At 42.4% G+C, this 16,931-nt stretch overlaps 1 protein-coding gene across 1 annotated transcript; it reads right to left on the reverse strand.

The window, feature by feature from the left end:
* Positions 1-2,979: 2,979 nt before the first annotated feature.
* On the reverse strand, positions 2,980-7,382 carry agr2 (anterior gradient 2). The gene is made up of 8 exons (XM_063184937.1): positions 7,336-7,382; positions 6,597-6,727; positions 6,039-6,102; positions 5,140-5,192; positions 4,737-4,813; positions 4,145-4,208; positions 3,707-3,790; positions 2,980-3,286 (listed from the first exon to the last, which is right to left on the reverse strand). The coding sequence occupies exons 2-8, from the start codon at positions 6,712-6,714 to the stop codon at positions 3,237-3,239; spliced, it is 510 nt and encodes a 169-aa protein (XP_063041007.1). The 5' UTR covers positions 6,715-6,727; positions 7,336-7,382; the 3' UTR covers positions 2,980-3,236.
* Between the last annotated feature and the right edge of the window lie 9,549 nt (positions 7,383-16,931).

The following is a 16,931-nucleotide window of genomic DNA, read 5'->3' on the forward strand; positions in this document are numbered from 1 at the left end:
AAATGGTGAACCATTAAAATAAGATGTTACCGGGCAAATCAATCCACCCAGTCAGAAGTTATGGGCCAAATGAAAATTCCGCCATTTTGAAAGTGTTGTCTTCCAAACTCGAATCAGTTCATGAACCTACCCTAGAGCATTCACACACAAAATCTGGGACAAATCCATCCACCCGGTCAGTAGTTCTGGGCCAAACAATAATTCGGCCATCTTGAATTCCGCCATCTTGAAAGTGTTGACCTCCAAACTCGAATCAGTTCATGAACCTACCCTAGAGCATTCACACACCAAATCTGGGACAAATCCATCCACCCGGTCAGAAGTTATGGACCAAACAAAAATTCGGCCATCTTGAATTCAGCCATCTTGAAAGTCTTGACCTCCCAACTCGAAGCAGTTCATGAACCTACCCTAGAGCATTCACACACCAAATCTGGGACAAATCCATCCACCCCGTCAGAAGTTATGGACCAAACAAAAATTCGGCCATCTTGAATTCAGCCATCTTGAAAGTGTTGACCTCTAAACTCGAATCAGTTCATGAACCTACCCTAGAGCATTCACACACCAAATCTGAGACAAATCCATCCACCCGGTCAGAAGTTATGGACCAAACAAAAATTCGGCCATCTTGAATTCAGCCATCTTGAAAGTCTTGACCTCCCAACTCGAAGCAGTTCATGAACCTACCCTAGAGCATTCACACACCAAATCTGGGACAAATCCATCCACCCGGTCAGAAGTTATGGACCAAACAAAAATTCGGCCATCTTGAATTCAGCCATCTTGAAAGTGCTGACCTCCAAACTCGAATCAGTTCATGAACCTGCCTTAGAGCATTCACCCAAAAAATCTGGGACAAATCCAAACATCCGTTCAAAAGTTATCGCGTTAACACGAAAGACCTTACGCGGCGGCGGACGCGGCGGCGGACGCGGCGGCGGCGCACGCAAAACCATTACATCCCCGACGCTCCGCGTTTCGGGGATATAATTACCGGTACATGCCATAATTCAGAGCCATGATTGTGGGACAACATGTCTGCCAACTGTGGAGTATTAACATTTAAAACTTCACTTTTTTTTTTTTTAGATCGGGGGGCTTCAGCCATAATATGTAGCCTGTGTGTTAATCCGGCCCTGGCTGCCTGGCAACCGGGTCACTCAGGATAAAGTATGCCAAGCCCACACAGCCCAGCCCCTCCCCTCCCCTCCCCGCCCCTCTCCTCCCCCTGCCTCCCCTCCAGGATGTGGGACGGAGCTAACACTCCCCAGACTTCCATCAGCGTCTTTTCTTTTCTTTTTTTTCCTTCTTCCTTTCTTTCCTTCCCTCTTCCATGCCTCTGGGTAAATAGACTAGTCACACACACACACACACACACACACACACACACTGGCCTAAGCAGCAAACACTAGTCGGTGCTCTCGGCACACTGGGCTTTAACTGATAGAATCACCTTCAGTGGAGTAAATGCCAACCTGAAGTACCATTTCCCCCTACCCTAACCGGATCCATGGGAAAAGACCTATTTGCCCAGTTAATATTTGCAATGGAGTTCAGAGAAATAGTGGTGTTCTGTAGATAAGTGGAGATATTTGTGTAATTCCAGCCCTGTTTAGACTATCGACGACTCAATAGAGGCTGAATGATTGTGAAAGTATTTCACTTGACTTATCAGATAATTAGCGGTTGTATAGAGGTACATGCTAGCATCTCAGGCACTATGGCTGAGTCTAGACTCCAGGCTACATATTCTATTAGAAAGCCCCAGGGCTGATAGAATTCAGGCTCTGAGTCTGATTTCAGGCTTGACAGAGTTTGTAAGAGTTAAATACATTCCTTTATAGGTTTTTCTTGTTTCAAAAAGATTCAGGGCCAGGGTTTTGTTCAACTGTAAGGTCTGAAGTCCATACAATTTAGAGGTGGTTTCTCTGTACAGAAAGAGTCCGTTAGGAAGAAGGGTCAGGTTTGGTGACCAGTAAGAAATCAATAAACAAAAATGAAACTTAATACATATTAAGTCATGGCTTGAAGCCTGTTGGGTAGCCATCCATGTAATGTCTAATACAAGCACTCCACTGCATAGGTTGATAAAAGGCTTCCAGTTTGTTCATTGTTATTTGTTAATACTGAAATGCAAAGAATGGAACAGGAGTAAGATGTATTCATGAAACACAAATAGTATACACTCATCTACTCTACATTAATTCCCAACTGCCCTATAAAGGCAAAGTGCATAGACTAACCACACCAACATTGAAATGGAGAAAAAACCTTCAAAGCCTTGGTATTAGGTTGTATGTTGTAGTTACTGAAATAGCAATATAGCATAGCAATATCTCTAAGATTGGACACATTGGGATCATAAGGCTTTTTCAGAAGTTAAAGGAGGTGTAATTAAGACCATTTACAGTCTAAACTCAAATTTGACCTATGTAGTTACTGCACTTTGTCTTTTTATAGGGCAGTAAAGCAGTCTTTTTTAGTCCAGAGTACACTATTAGTTAGGCCTACGGTATTTGTCAAGAGGGATTTTGAGCCTGTCTTATCATAATTGGTGATGCAGATGTTTGTCCCTTCATAAAATACTGCTTATAAGTAAGACTGTGAATCAAAATTCTTCATAAAATGTATTTAAATGTGCCTCAGGAATTCCTCCAGCTTATATGAAGGCTTTACTGAAACTTAACGTTCATTCCAGTTTTCTGTGTCACTCCACCACAAATTGTCTAACCCGCTCTGCACTCACACAGCAATCCTAGTCCAAAACTGTTGGACACCATTGCCCCCCAATGGTGGAACAAGCTACCAGCTGTTACACAAGCCAATTCAATCTTTTAGAAGTGTGTACGATTGTCTGTTGTTCATTCTGCTCTGTTGTAAAGAGACTTTGTATTAAAATGTCTGCTAAATGTATTCTAATCTAAGGTAAATGTAAAGTAAATAAAACAAACTGAGGTAAACCATCACATTTGGGTACATATGCATTTATTTTAAAAATTCACATGAAATGTACATTAAACCAAAACAATGACAGAAGCCATTATCCGTAACTCAAAAGACAAAACAGTTTAAAAATCGAAATAATTCTCCAGTGCTCGACTTGACGTCAGTAAACTGTGGTGGGGGATGTTGTTTCAGCACTCCAGGTTGCTGCCCCATGCAACATCACGGGGGGTGGTGGAGGAGGGAGGCGCAGGTAGGCTAGTGATGTAGGATGGAGGGGGTCCTCAGCTTCACAACTCCGTCTTCAGAAACTTCTTGGCCTTCTGCATGTTGCTCAGTACTGGAGCAGAAATGACAAAGAAGGGAGGTTCAAGTATGTTTTAAAATAATGATGAATTCATACAGAATCTTGTTTCAATAAACGTCAGCTTTTTCTGACAAAGTAGCTTATTTGCATTTTAGAATGGTTCTGCACGGGGTGGACTTCAGGATGGAAAGAGCTCATGTATCTTTGTGAAATGAATGCAACTACACAGAAGTAAGTGAAGTGTTTGTGTGTGTGCGTGTGCGTGTGTGTGTGTGTGTGTGTGTGTGTGTGTGTGTGTGTGTGTGTGTGCGTGCGAGTGTTTGTGTGTGTGTGTTTCTAAAAAAAACACCTCTTCTTTCAGACAAGAGGTAGCTAATTTAGCCCTTCAAATGGTTAGGTCAGTGCCAGTGTAAAAAGAAAGGAAATCAAAATAAGCTGGGAGAGGACACTTACGCAGTTTGGCATCAGATGGCTCATAGGCATACATGCGGTTAGCATAGCGGCCTGTGATGTCAGCACGCACAGTCATGGAGGGATCTGATGAGAGAAGAGGAGGAGAATTACATGTTGTTGTTGTTGTTGTTGTGGTTGTTGTTAATGGGGCTGTCATATGGGCCTATTAATTGGGCCTGATTCACTCTACGACGTCTTATTTAAATGATTTTAGTTAAACTGCACATTTGAGACTGATCAAACGCAATTTCAAACTTCTGTGCTAACCCTATTACATCGATTTTTGACAATAAAGTACACTTGAACTTGAACTTGAACTTGACTTAGATCACTCTGTCCAAGGGCCAGTCAAAGATGTCAGCGCCCCAGGGTGTGACACTGGCAATAAAGCTCAAAGCTAATGATGTGTGCCACACAAAGCAATCTTCAAACACTTACCAACAAAAATGATCCTAGGCACATATTGACCGTCGGGTGACAAGTGCTTATCTGTGGTTTCGTACTGCAATGGAAAAGGGAGACATCGTAATCCATATATTACTAGACAGCATACCATACATCAAGCTACTAGGTATTAGGCCTTCTAGAGAAAAATGTGATGCTTGATGTGGCCCAGGGTCTATTTGGTGGACATTGTGTGGCAGATTGCAAACCAGAACATTACCCATAACAAAGGGACCCAACCACTTTTATTATTTTATTCCCATGTTGAAGTTACTCACATTCTATGTATTCCTGCATTTTACATTCATGTTGTGGTGAATGATTGAAATGGATGGATGCAAGGAACTATATGCAGAGGCGATTCTATGGTCAGTTGGGGCCCCAAGCGAAAATACAAAAGAATGAACATTTGAACCAAAATCGCCACTACTGTGGTAAAGTGTGGGCTGTTATTCACTAAAAAGGGGGTTGGGGGCCCAGAGCGCCTGCCTGCTTTGCCTTGTGGCAAGATGCGCCTCTGACTATATGTATCATGCTCTTGGCGAAACTGCAAATAACTAAATTGAAATCGAGTTGAGCAACGCACCACAAGGTTGAGAAGAATGAAGTCCTCATCTGCTAGCTTCTGGATCTCCTTATCTTCAGCAAAGACCTTCTTCATGGCTGTGAAAGGTTAAAAAATAGGGCAGAGAGGGGAATATGGTTGGTGAGACCGGATGCGGGATTTTTGTGTTGTTGTTGTAATCATGAAACTTATCAAGCTCCTTTTCTTCTCCACACTCAATTCAGCCGACTGACTGAATGCTGAATAACTTGCCAAACAGGATCCTGTGTCGATGAAATGAGTTCAAAAGACTGCAGGAGCTAAGAAGGCGTGGTGGAGCACGTTGTTCTGAGTGTCATTAATACCGAGCAGGAAATAGATGTGTGATGTGTGTGTCCGGGATTTAAGGAATTCTGGGATGTGATGGGAACAATGCCTTGCTTACCTTGGCTGTGTGGGCACTCTTCCAGGTGAAAGATGACCATGAGAGGCTTGTTCCTGTGGAAAGACAAGTAATTTATTACATTTCAACAACCACATACTTGTTTCTCTGGAAAAAAACCCCATTACATTTCAGTAAAGATCATACTTATTTCTATTGGATAATAAAACATTCATTTCATTTTTTTCCCCAGTATGTGGTGAATTCAGGTAAATTGGGCCACTTTTTTGCTTCTAAGTGAATGGCCGAAAGCGGCCCAATTTACCTGAATTAAACATATATTTTTTGTCTTTTTATGCCTTTATTTAATAGGATAATAAAAAGTAGATGGCAAATAACAGAGAGAAATTGGGGTAGGGCTGGGAAAGGACGGAGGCCTACACGTGGCCCGAGGCCTATACACATTTGTCTGCACATGCTCTGTTAGCACAGCGTCATAAGCACTCCCCCATCACACTTTGAAACTCATATCCTGCATCCTGGATTAGGCAAACATTCCTAACAAACACTCAACCTTTGCCCTCTCAGACAAGTGAGTATTACATTCAATAGAAGCCAAATCTGTAATCAGGTATCTAGCCAATAGCAATTTCAGTAACGCTTTCTTTGAAGTCCATATCTATAGCGCATTATACACAGTAAATGTTGCGGTGTTAATTCAACACTTAGTTCATTTAAGTCCAAATGATGTCAAATCAACTCTCTGAGTGTTAAATGAGCACTGCAGAATTTACTGTGTAAGGGCCTTATAATTACTGATAACGTATTATGACTACACCAATGATGTATAATTTGTTATAAATGCGCTATAGATATGGGCTTCATAGAAAGTGTTACAGCAATTTCTTTATAGAAAGTCCACACCTTAAAGCAGTGGTGCAGGTGAAACAGAAAGTACCTACTTGGATCTGGCCCAGTACAAGGCCTCCTCGTAGGTCTGAGCCCAGATCAGCTGATCACCCCATCCTGAGGAAAGATGAACCATTCAGAGTTCTTTTCTTTTGAAAAAAAAACAAGCTCACAGAAGATACACCCTTTACTTATTTAAATCGGATTTTGTGTAAGATGGGAGCAAGTCCTTCTGTCATGTCAATAACTCACTCAAAAGCTCAGCTCTTGTGTGCTCTTGCTGCATTTCAGCAAAACGTTTAAGATTCTTTGCCCTTTAACTCGTTAAGACACACAGCATCCTAAATGTGCTGCTACCAGAATGGTAATGATCAAGTTCGCAGTGCATCACTAAATACCCTGTGTCTGTCATAGTAGTGTAGTAGTGTGGTAGTTAACTTTTCATTGACAATTACAGTGTTCCACTGGTGGAATGCCACGCATTATGAGGCTATCATTTCCCAAACAAATTCCAAATACTAATATTTAGCATCCAAAGCAAAGAAAGCCCTCTGAATCTGGCATTCTGAAGCAGGGCGTCTAGTTTAGATTGGCATGAAAGGGGGCCTCACCCCTGGAGAGAGTCTGAGGAACTCTCTTCTCCTTCTTGGTGGCAGTCTTCTCTGGTTTGGCCAGGGAAGATGACACAGCCACCAGGACCAGGAGGACTGACAACAGTGCCTTCACCATTTTTGCAACCAAACTGGAGAGAGAGAGAGAGAGAGAGAGAGAGAGAGAGAGAGAGAGAGAGAGAGAGAGAGAGAATGAGAGCAAACAAACATGCAGCACGTTGGCAATACGTCACAGTTCTTGAAAGACATTTCAAACCTTTGAGAGAAGAGGCGTCCCCCTGTGTGCATTGCACTTATGCCTCTTTTCCACTGCCGGTTTTCTGGTAGGTCTACAGCTCGACGCATCACGACTCGGATGCCACTTTTTGCTTTAGCATTGAGCGGTGTAGTGCCCATTTGAAAAGGCGGCCGAGTCGCGCTGTGCCGAGCTGTAGGCCTACCCGAACACAGTGGCAGTGGAAAAGAGGCATAAGGTTGCCGGCAAGAAGCAAAACACTGTAAGCTAAAGACACTGAGCCAGACCACAAAGAGTTACTGATAGCACTGAAAACAGACAGTTAGATCCCAGATAAGATCCAGTGTGTGTGTGTGTGTGTGTGTGTGTGTGTGTGTGTGTGTGTGTGTGTGTGTGTGTGTGTGTGTGTGTGTGTGTGTGTGTGTGTGTGAGGCGGTGAATGACAGCATAGATGCTCAGATGCTGAAAGGCTGAGTGAAAGAGGGCTCTGTGTGGCCGACTTACCTGTTGTAAAGTGGCCTTTGTGCAGAGAGTCCAGAGCGCCTGATGGCAACTGTGCCCGTCAGCGCGCACCTGCCCCACTCTTTATACACCTGTGCACCTGTTAGGCCCGCCTCTTTCCCATCCTTTCTCCCTGCTCCGGCATCATGGAGGAATGTTTGCTCCAAGATCCTTTATTGCCCGGAGATATTAACTTTTTAAGTCGTTTACACTTTTCCAACATATACATTTTGACTGGATGGTATGTGCAGTATTGCGCAAATGTGGAGGAGCAAGGCCTTTGGGTTTCATTTGGTTTGGAGTCAGTAGTGAAGGATATTAATGGTACTGAGTGTGGGTAAAGCTAGCAGTTTGGCTCTGGTCCAAGGACAGATCAGCAGAAATTAGTGGACTGAGTCGAGAGTTATGGATGATTAGTCGCACCGCGATTGGCTCGGATCACATTCATTGTCTCAGTCAACACACGTTTCATTACTTCATATTTAATCAGATTGTCCATTTTTGTGATCCAAGTCAAATTTCATTTACAGTAGTCTATAGCACATTTCATATGGTAACACGTAGACTCAATGTGCTTTAAGAAAACAAAATGAAATAAAATAGAAATCAGAATAAAATGAAATCTGTAAAATGCAGAAATAGGAACATGTTCAGCCCTCTACTGAATTATGACATAGTTATGACATTTTAACACACAAGAAGAATATTCATTTATATACTCCAGACCTGATGTGACGTAGTAGCTTTAATCAGTGTCATAATAAGCCATATTTGTTTTCACACACAGTATTATGTTACTACTGTTGTAAGATGATATGGTGTCCTATTACAATTACACCTTGCAGTAGCTTACTATGGTAACATGGTCTGGTCGAATACTGCACTATGTGCTTTCGTTTAGACTCGAACGGTTGAGTTATCTTTGAGGAAGAGTTACATTGAGTGTGTTTGCAAACAGTATCTCCATAGTGATGGAGTCACTGACCAGCTAACCAAGGTGAGCCCGTTCAACATTAATGCCAACTCTCTCTCTCTCCTCCCTCTCTCTCTTTCAGTCTCTAGGTGGTTCTGTGTACATATTAACAAAGGGCAATCCTGCACGTTCCAGTGCAAATAAGGAATCTTTCTAGTAGGAGGAAGAAAAAAACCCCAGGCTCTTAGTTTGATCACGTGAGGGAGTGAACAGGAGGAGGGAAGGAGGAAAAGCAGGATCAGGCCAAGATCTGACGTGTCCTTAGAACTGCAAAAACTGGCCCCTTGCCTGGCTTTGCATGGCCAGTCCTTAGATTGAAATGCTACTGAAATGTACAGGCTACTTCACAAACAGACTCATACTCATGATGCACTCAGGCACAGTAGTATGTGAACAACTGATATTTCCTCCAAAGATTTAATTTGGATATTTGAAACATAACCATCAACGTAACATAAGACCTACACATACATTTCTAACTTTTTAACATTTTGCTGCATAGAATGTATTAAAGAACGGATCCTCGGTGGCTGTGCAAACATTGTGTAAATTCCTATGCCTCAGTTTGGTTTTGGGTCCTGTGAAAGTTTTTGGACCAAAGGAGGCTACACTTTTTCCTCCCTCTCTCTCTCCCTCTCTCTCTCTCTCTCTCTCTCTCTCTCTCTCTCTCTCTCTCTCTCTCTCTGTCTCTCTCTCTCTCTCTCTCTGTCTCTGTCTCTCTCTCTCTCCCTCTCTCTCTCTCTCTCTCTCTCTCTCTGTCTCTGTCTCTCTCTCTCTCTCTCTCTCTCTCTCTCTCTCTCTCTCTCTCTCTCTCTCTCTCTCTCTCTCTCTCTCTCTCTCCCTCTCTCCGGCCCTGGTCTCCTGGCCGAGGTGTAATATAACATGCAGCGAGTGTATCAATGCCCCCCTTGTTCTGCATTCAATCAGAGCAGGGGCCCTCAAGACAGCCGGCTGTCCATCGGACGTTATGAATCAACTTCTTTGAAAATGGCGCTCTTCTGCCTGTGTGCAAATGCAGGTGTTCATAATAATTTATAATAATAATTTATAATCCACTATCAGGGTCGTGTTAAGATGACCTGGGGCCCCTAGGCTACAGGTTGCTGTGGCCGGCCCACCATAAGGCAAATTTCGCGACACATTTACTAATGGCGCATTCAGGGCGACTTAGAACCATGCCGATGCCCCTTACTGAACCGGAAAGTTAGTTCAGAAAGTGAACCGAAAAATACATGTTTTTTTTCTCTGCGACGATAATGTGGACGTCAGCAGATTCATCCGGGTTTCACTTGCAGAAAAAGTTCAGAGCCCGATATGAACGGGGTTGGTTCGCAGGTAAGCAATGCAGTGCCAAAGGTAACTGGTGCGGGCCCCGGCACCATTCTGGACTGCCTGAAAACGGTATCAGTGTCATAATTAAGAGCTAGGAAGGTAATATGTCTACCAACTGCACTCAACGTGAAAGATGATTTTTTTCAATATTGCATCTTGTTCTGCAATTTTTCACTTTTGGGCAATCAGGGGCCCCCTGGCAAGAGGGGGGCTCTAGGCTGCACTTATATCTAGCCTGTGCGTTAATCCAGCCCTCTACACCATTCAGTGATGATGTATGCAGCATAGCCTCATTGTGCAAAAATTTGTCTGGCATTACGCTTCTCCACAATCCACATATATGAAGACATTAGAAAACGCACTGTAAAAACCACATAAACACACAACATGGCAGACATAGAGTCTGTTTAATCGACTAGGTCCATAAACCGTTGAAGTAGAGCTGCAGTAGACCAGTAATGTGCATATTGTTGGTTAAATGGTCAGGAACAGACTAAACTTCATGATGTTACTGTACATTACATTAAACTTTGCTTTTATCCAAATCAACTAACAGATATTTACGGGACATTGGTTACAGTCCCTGAAACAATGTAGGATTAGATGCCTTGCTCAAGGGCATCTCAGCCACGGAGTAGGGTGAGGCAAGGGTGGGATTTGAACCGGCAACCCTCTGATCTAAATACCAACACCTTAACAAATTAGGCCATGGCTGCTCACGGATGAGCTTGAGAATCCACAAGTGGGGCCTGTGCTTTTTGTTCCTACACCAGGGGTGTCAAAGTCAAATTGACCAAGGGCCAAAATCAAAATATGTAATGAAGCCGAGGACCAAACTGAAAATTTGATTTTAAAAAATGTGCATACACTTAATACTCATATTTAAATTTCACAAACAGTTATATTCTAGACCAAATGTGCGTATATATCCTGTTGCCTATGTGTGGGCTGCTTCACTGTCCTGGGCCCACTCATATTCCTGTGAGAGACCAAAATTCATGTTACGCTGTATATGGTGTATAATGGGCCAACTGTAATGAATATTTGAAATGGTCTCGCGGGCCAAATAAAATGGCTCTGCGGGCCAAATGTGGCCCCCGGGCCTGAGGTTGACACCCCTGTCCTACACCATGCAACGTTAGGTTAGGTTAGGTTTCTTTATTAGTCTCCACGAAGGAGAAATTTGCTTTGGAGACAGGGAGGTTGCAGCATCATAAAACACATAGAACACATAGGACACATGACACCAACACAGAAAAACAAACAACAATAGAATTCACTCACAAGAAAAACAGTGTACATGTTCAGAAGCACTGGATGTCCTAACCCACTGCCCCTGACCCATCCAGTCCATACACGCTACCCCCCCCCCCCCACACACACACACAATACACCCCACACACACACACACACACACGCACGCACACACACACACACACACACACACACACACACACACACACACACACACACACACACACACACACACACACACACACACACACACACACACACACAGCTCAGTACACCCCAACCGTCCTACAACCACCCACACCTTCACCCTGCAATAAATAACTAGGTTACATCCAGTCCATAATTTACATAAAAACAGACTCTATTGTGGCTCTATAGAGAACAGACTCTATTGTGGCTCTGTAGAAGATCAACATTATGTTTTTACACACTCCAAAGACAAAAAAATGGAGACGCTGGTATCCTGGCACAGACATTGGTGACCTGGGTGCGCCAGCTAAGGTCGCGATGTATATCTACCCTCAAACGTAATCATCTCTTGCCACAGTTTTATAGAACATTGGCAGGTCATGGATAGTGATGCCAAATATTTTTACATTTTAATTTCACATTTTTTTTTATTGGGGTTTTGTTCCATTTCCACCACGTGATTAACAGAGACTTTTCAACTGGAACATGTGATTATTATGGATATGTGCGATGTGTTTTATGAATTTAGTGCTACCTTTATTTTTGAACACCATAATGTCAACTCAAGGTGTACTTCTGGAGACTCGCTGTCAGTCTGTGCCTAGACAACTGATGGTTTATTAAAATTACATCCGGGTGACAAGCCCTGAGTCGTCACCATTGCGTCACTTTCTCCTGAGAGCCAAGTGCTATACCACAAACTGTGTGTGTGTGTTGTGAATGGGAGCGGAGTGATGAGGTGTCCTTAACCGTAACTGTGTGCAGTGCACACACGTTCACACACACTCCCGCTCACCCTCAAACACACAGATGCAAATTGAGACTGTACTAACGCCAGGTCAATATTTACCCAGGAGGGGAGGGTCCCTAAGGCCACTCCTGTCCACACACACACACACACACACACACACACACACACACACACACACACACACACACACACACACACACACACACACACACACACACACACACACAAACACACACACAAACACACACACACACACACACACACACACACACACACACACACACACACAAACCACATGTGCCACCTGTGCCCGGTCCCGCCCTTGGAACACGGATCTCCTTGGCGGTCGGCCAGATGCACTGTGATTGGCTAAGGGTGTTAATGAGTCAGTGCTGATTGGCGGTTGCCAGATGTCCACTAGGCTCTGGAATTAAACAGCCCTGGGGTGTTAGAACAACAGCCGCAACCCAAAAGCAAATACTTATTAAAGGAACAGTCCATTTTCTGGTTACCTTGATTTCATTTCAGGGTATTGTTAATATGTAGTTAAGCCCTGGTAAAGTATGATAATACATTGGATTTTGCATTTGCATTGCCTAGTTTTAACCCTTGTAAGGTGTGTGTGTTTGTATTACATATGGTGTTTGGGTCATTTGACCCAGTCATATTGAAAAGTAATTTAAAACTAACCCTACCCTAACCCTAACCCTAACCCATATTCACCCTCATGTTCCCTCCATCCTGCTTGTAAATTCCTGTGTATACAGTTCTGCACATAATAATAGCAGTGCCACTGCCTTTACACAGATGAGTAAATGTCAAAATTCTTCAAATAAATTGTACTTTAATGAGCAAAAATGCTATAGAGACACTGAACATCCACTGCACAGTCCATTGTAAAGCAAAAAAAAAAAAAGAAATGGGAAAAGTAATTACATTTCATAATATTTCATAGAAAGTTCAGAAATGTCATCATGTCCAAAAACAATAGCCTAGTTCCTACCAGACCTATGTGTGATCTGTATAGCTCTGGAGCCCCCTGGTGTCGCTCAACACACACGGAGGTCTGGGAGCATGTACCAGGATTCCATTTCTCCAGTCAAAAAATTATGTATTGCTTCAATATCAATGGCAGTTCGCATTGAGGAGTCACAGGACATATTAAAGACTATAGGCCCTATTGGCGCTTTAGAGATGAACAGAAAATGTTTTTGAAGGAATTTGTTGATATTGAATCAATAAATGCTCCAATTATTTTTTGACTGGGGAAATGAAATCCTGCTACATCATCCCAGACCTAGTGGAGCTCACGAAGCTGCGCGAAACTACTGGTCGGGCAAGAACCAGGCCACGTACAAACTAACACATTCTTTACAGTTCACCTTTGCTGAGCATCCTAAACTAATATTTTGTTGCATAACTATGGTTTTTAATGACAGTTTTGCATCTGTGGTGCATGGAGTCGACCAACACCTGGCATTGGTCAACAGGTATTGCAGGCATCCGATTGATACGGGTCATAGTTATATTAAGTGTATGCTAAGAAAAGTGTAGGCTTATCCTATGAAGTGGAAGTAAAGTTGACAAAGACATGCGCATACGGCGAATGAATGAATTAATAGCCTATGAATGAATGAAAAATTCTACTTTTAACCTTTCAAGCCATTTAAAGTACCTCTTCACATCTACCCAACCTCCTCAACAAGGTGTCCAAAATGCATACACACTTTAAATCATTGCAAAGAAGGTGTTTCAAGGTCAGTTTCAGAGTAATTGGATTTACTTTTACTTTCTGAACCACTGAATCTCTGAATCTATAATGCTGTTGATATTTGAACAGATGTGATCATCACTACTTACCCCCCCCCCACACACACACACATACCCACCCACACCATCTTCCAATTTACCCTTTGTTACAAAATTTAGCATAAATTGTTCTAAAATAAATATTTATTCATTAACAAATATAATATTTTTGTCCATCAGTGTGTTGAAGGATTATCGCCATGTCAGGTGAAACGCGAATGTCAAAACAGGGATGTGTGATAGAGAATTAATGGACCTTACAGCTCCAGGTGTCAAATTGCCACGGCAAATTGATAATAGGCACCCTATGATGACTATGCTAATTTTACCCTTAGATACGAAGTAGCAGAGTGCTTGTTTGTTAATATATGCAATGAAGACAAATTATAGGCCCGCCAGTGGCGGGCTGCCTAGTTTTGCGCTCAAACGCGCAAGCGGTCTAAAGCTCTCCAAAAGCGCTCCAAAGCCAGCGCCCCATTTGGAAAGCTATGACGCACGGCACAATTGATGCGGGTCATAGTTATATTAAGTGTATGTTAAATAAAAGTGTATGTTAGCCTATCCTATGCAGTGTAAGTACATAATGGGCCCGTGACGGGCTGCATTATTTTGCACTCAAACGCGTTCCAAGCCAGCAGCCCATTTGGAACGCTATGACGCACGGCACAATTGATAGGTGTCATAGTTAAATAACCCATGGAACAATTTCCATTGGGTTCGGACACGGTGGCGTGGTGGTTGGCGCGTCCGTTCACCATGCAGGCGACCCGGGTTCGAGTCCCGCCAGGCTCAGACCCGGGCGCAGCATGGGGCAGTGCCGAAGAGAGGACGCACGGCGAGTAGAACAGATGACACGTAGGGACAACGTCACACAGGACCGTCGATATAGACAGCAAGCAAGTCGAGACAGCAGGCAGGGAGGGCAACACGTCACTCAACGTTGAGCACAATGCCATCGATGGATCAATATCAATATGTGCTAGTATATGCACTATGAATCTACAGTGCTAGTATACGCACGGCACTGCTAATAAGACAGCGCGCTCAACCCCGCCAGTGTGACTGAACCTTTTGTATTTCCAGACTGGACTAAATAATAAAAAAAACGTTTTTGCTTAGTCTGTCAATTAAAGTCCCATAATCATACTTTTATTATTATTCTTTTTTTTAAAGAAATCTGTTCGGCGGTGTTTTCTGCTCAGGCAATCTAAGAACCTATACACACCTCAGTACAGTTGGTGTTTCCTGAAATTCATGTAGACTACCTTTCAGAGTAATCGAATTCTTCTATATTGTCCACCATATGAAACATCACTTTGTCCAGTCATCACCTACTCTCAAACTTTTCTCTGAAGTTTATGAGACCTACTTACAGCAGCAGTCACTGACTGAAAGTGAATGCACAAAGATAAGTGTGTGTGTGTGTGTGTGTGTGTGACAGAATGGACTCAAGTTTGACAACAGGTGGTGTTAAAACACAGTGATGAATTTAAATCTGATTAATGAAAACATATTTTGCACAAAATATATATTTGAAGGTCGGTGCACTGTAGAATGTGGCCAGAATGGGTGGGCTACTGCAACTATGCTGCTCATTGAAACTGTGCTGCCTATTACCAAATTTGATCTTTTAATGAATATTTATGGAATAATATTTACTAGTATAACCAAAGTACAGTTTTAGGTCAAAGTCAAAGTACAAGTTTTGCAGCTAAAAATGTTTATTTCTGGACATTCAAAATGGCCGACCACGGAGAAGATCCCATTTTCATGTATGAAAAGTGCAATTTCCCAGTCATAATGAATACTTAAAATGTGGTGGTTGTGGTAAGTAGCCTATTCATGAAAAATGTAACCTATTTGAATGGACAGCATGAATTCTGAAAATAAACTACAAAAAATATTACACAGTGCCCCTTTTAAAAATAAGTTGCAGACAGTGTACTTCAGCTTCTCTCTACAAGTGATGTTTGTCCCATGGTGATGCACAGGGATGATGAGTCCCAATTGTACTGAATCTAAGCTACTTAATGATTTAAACTTTAATACTGAAGAGAAAATTCCCTGAAGTGGATGTTTCAACAAGACAATGACCCCAAACACACCAAGCGAGCAAAAGCATGGTTCCAGACAAACAGCATCCAACTAATGGAGTGACCAGCACAATTTCCAGACCTCCATCGCATCGAAGAGTTGTGGGCTGACATAGAAATGCTGTTCATGAGGTATTACTTTCCCCAATGTTACTGCTTTGAAATATAATGTGCAGTGAATGTACAGTGTTCCCAATGGATTTTTGCTCATGAAAGTAGAATTTATTTGAAGAATTTTGACATTTATTCAGTCAGTGTAAAGACACTGCTATTATTTTGAGCACTACTGTATATGTTTTTGAGAGTGAGAGTTCAGAGAGAGAAAGATAAGGAGACGGTGAAGAAAGTGAATTGCCTAAACTTAATCCAAGATCTTGGATTGAACCACTAGTGCTCTTCTCGTGCAAGGTTGAAACATTGATGCACAACTGAGGGACTGAACATTATCTACACCTTCTGTCAGTCACCCTCTGCCTTGTCTACTCAACACGTGCTCATTATTCTATCAGAGTTTAGAAAATATTGATGTATAGGCCCCCAAAATGATATGGGTCAAAATGATCCGGGAACACCTCCTGTGTAATAGAGATGTGCAGGGGTGGTGCCTTTTTTTCCAGATTTATGTTCCTCACAGAAAATGAGCCAAAGCCAGTGGATTTCAGTGTGAAACAATATTAACTTACACTATTGTTCTCAAGCAAAACACTGAATACGGGTCAAAATGACCCGAACACCTTACAAGTGTTAACAGTATAGCCATATCAAGCATAGCAATGGAAGTCTAGGTTAAACAAAACATAATGAAATTTACTTATACAACTCTTTAAATTAATGTAAAATTCACGACAGTGCTGCAAACGGACATTTAATTCCATCCAAGGATCACTTGTGGCTTGATCCTAATGGTTCTATACACTTCCAGTGATTATGCCAATAGCTACCTGTATGCTAATAATTATAATACTAATAAAGCTACATACTGAAAACACAGAGAAGAAAATTATATGCACATCCATGTTTAATACTTGGAAATACAGCAAATCAAAAAAGGGCGGACTGTTCCTTTAAGGGAGAGTTAAGATTTGTGACGTTTGCTGTGAACTGTCGTTGCCATGGGTGCTTTAGTAATGCAGCATATTTGTGCTTTTTCATAGTGATCTCAAAGCACTCTGAAATAAACCCCCCGAGATTCCAATGG

This window comes from Engraulis encrasicolus, chromosome 20 (genome assembly GCF_034702125.1).
Source record: "Engraulis encrasicolus isolate BLACKSEA-1 chromosome 20, IST_EnEncr_1.0, whole genome shotgun sequence".
NCBI lineage: Eukaryota > Metazoa > Chordata > Actinopteri > Clupeiformes > Engraulidae > Engraulis > Engraulis encrasicolus.